General features: G+C 35.1%; 1 protein-coding gene across 2 annotated transcripts in view; it reads left to right on the top strand.

Moving 5' to 3' along the window:
• The window catches only part of LOC110467385, a 20,083-nt gene extending 17,713 nt beyond the window's left edge, over positions 1-2,370 (top strand). For both annotated transcript variants that reach the window (XR_002464857.1, XM_021524518.1), the window contains exon 7: positions 1,821-2,370. Coding sequence is in view for 1 of the 2 variants with exons in the window: in XM_021524518.1 (XP_021380193.1) it covers positions 1,821-2,248 (428 nt within the window). In the remaining variant the exon portion in view is untranslated. The remainder of the gene's footprint in view (positions 1-1,820) is intronic.
• The last annotated feature ends 617 nt before the right edge of the window (positions 2,371-2,987 follow it).

Here is a 2,987-nt window from a genome sequence, read left to right as displayed (position 1 = left end):
AACCTTGTACACAGCTGTTTGTACTGTTAACGTTGATATCAGTAAGAACCATATAAACAGCTTTATGTACTGTTAACGTTGATATCAATAATAACCATGTACACAGCTGTATGTACTGTTAACGTTGATATCAAAAATAACCTTGTACACAGCTGTTTGTACTGTTAGCGTTGATATCAGTAAGAACCATATACACAGCTTTATGTACTGTTAACGTTGATATCAATAATAGCCTTGTACACACCTGTTTGTACTGTTAACGTTGATATCAATAATAACCTTGTACACAGCTGTATTTACTGTTTACGTGAATATCAGTAATAACCATGTACACAGATGTTTGTACTTTTAACGTTGATATCAATAATAACCATGTACACAGCTTTATGTACTGTTAAGGTTGATATCAGTTATAACCTTGTACACAGCTGTATGTACTGCTAACGTTGATATCAGTAATAACCTTGTACTCAGCTGTATGTACTGTTAACGTTAATATCAGTAATAACCTTGTACACAGCCGTATGTACTGTTAACGTTGATATCAGTAATAACCTTGTACACAGCTGTATGTACTGTTAACGTTGATATCAGTAATAACCTTGTACACGGCTGTTTGTAATGTTAACGTTGGTATCAGTAATAACCTTGTACACAGCTGATTTTTCAGTAGTGTAGGTGATATGGACCTACAGTATTGACCGCAGAGTAGTAACATTGAGATTTTTCAGTAGTGTACATGTATATACCGTCGATTACATACATGTTATATACCCTCGATTACATACATGGTATATACCCTCGATTACATACATGTTATATACCCTCGATTACATTCATGGTATATACTCTCGAATACATACATGGTATATACCCTCGATTACATTCATGGTATATACCCTCGATTACATACATGGTATATACCCTCGATTACATACATGTTATACACCCTCTATTACATACCTGATATAGACCCTCTAATACATACATGGTATATACCCTCGATTACATACATGTTATATACCCTCTATTACATACCTGATAAAGACCCTCGATTACATACATGGTATATACCCTCGATAACATTCATGGTATATACTCTCGAATACATACATGGTATATACCCTCTAATACATACATGGTATATACCCTCTATTACATACCTGATAAAGACCCTCTAATACATACATGGTATATACCCTCGATTACATACAAGGTATATACCCTCTAATACATACATGGTATATACCCTCTATTACATACATGGTATATACCCTCTAATACATACATGGTATATACCCTCGATTACATACATTTTATATACCCTCGAATACATACATGTTATATACTCTCGATTACATACATGTTATATACCCTCGAATACATACATGTTATATACCCTCCTATACATACATGTTCTAAACCCTCGAATACTTACATGTTATGTACTCTCGATTAGATACATGTTATATACTCTCGAATACATACATGTTATATACCCTAGAATACATACATGTTATATACCCTCGAATAGATACATGTTATATACCCTCGAATACATACATGTTATATACCCTCGAATACATACATGTTATATACTCTCGATTACATACATGTTATATACCCTCGAATAGATACATGTTATATACCCTCGAATACATACATGTTATATACCCTCGAATACATACATGTTATATTCCCTCGAATACTTGATTTTATTGATAATCAAACCTATGGTGTATTGTAGAATATGTGTGTTTTGCTAGATTAATACTCCATTTATCTTTTTATACACATCACATATATTATTTTTTTTACAGATGGTGCTCTGTCTTGGACCATTGGTAATTCTTTCGGGACAGGCTTCATTAGGAATCTGACATTACTTCCTGGGAGTTCAAAGGTCAGATTGACGTCGTTTGATGGTGGAAGTGGTGAAGGGATGTACTTTATATATTCGCTGATCACATTGACTTTGAATACATCAACAAACACGTCTTTAGGTATTCATACTATAAACAAATGCAATGATGAAATAATGGATTGTGCTCCTATAACACTAGCAAGAAGGAAATTCGGTGGCGATCGCGAAAGTAATGAGGCGTTTGGTAATATAATGAGTTTTCTGTGTATTACCGAGAGGTTGACGATTGGGGACACACTAGACATATCGATACATGTGTCACCTAAATCTAGTTATAATAGAAATGGAATATTCTCAAATTACTTTGGAATATTTAAATTATAATGTGTACAATATTTTATGTTTTTTACCATCAATATTATAAAGGAAGGACACGTGTAAGGAGTGCATCTACCAATGATGTGTACTGTTTAAATGTAAAGTAAAAATAAAGTGAGTAAATGTGTCGTATTATTCAAAATAAAAGCATGCCATGTCGTGGATACGACAGGTCAAAATCCGAGTTCAAAGGTCATAATCAGGACAGCAAAGGAAAGTAAGAAGACATAAAACAACAGACCAGAGATCATGAACCCGTGCAAACACATAAAACAACAGACCAGAGATCATGAACCCGTGCAAACACATAAAACAACAGACTAAAGGTCATGAACCCGTGTAAACACATAAAACAACAGACCAAAGGTCATGAACCCGTGTAAACACATAAAACAATAGACCAAAGGTCATGAACCCGTGCAAACACATAGAACAACAGACCAGAGGTCATGAACCCGTGTAAACACATAAAACAATAGGCCAAAGGTCATGAACCCGTGCAAACACATCAAAACAACAGACCAGAGAGCATGAACCCGTGCAAACACATAAAACAACAGACTAGAGGTCATGAACCCGTGCAAACACATAAAACAACAGACCAGAGGTCATGAACCCGTGCAAACACATTTAACAACAGACCAGAGGTCATGAACCCGTGTAAACACATTAAACAACAGACCAGAGGTCATGAACCCGTACAAACACATAAAACAAAGACCCTAGGATCAGGAGACAGTATTAC

This window comes from Mizuhopecten yessoensis, unplaced genomic scaffold, assembly GCF_002113885.1.
Source record: "Mizuhopecten yessoensis strain PY_sf001 unplaced genomic scaffold, ASM211388v2 scaffold1741, whole genome shotgun sequence".
Taxonomy (NCBI): Eukaryota; Metazoa; Mollusca; class Bivalvia; order Pectinida; family Pectinidae; genus Mizuhopecten; species Mizuhopecten yessoensis.
This window is presented reverse-complemented; position numbering and strand designations above follow the sequence as displayed.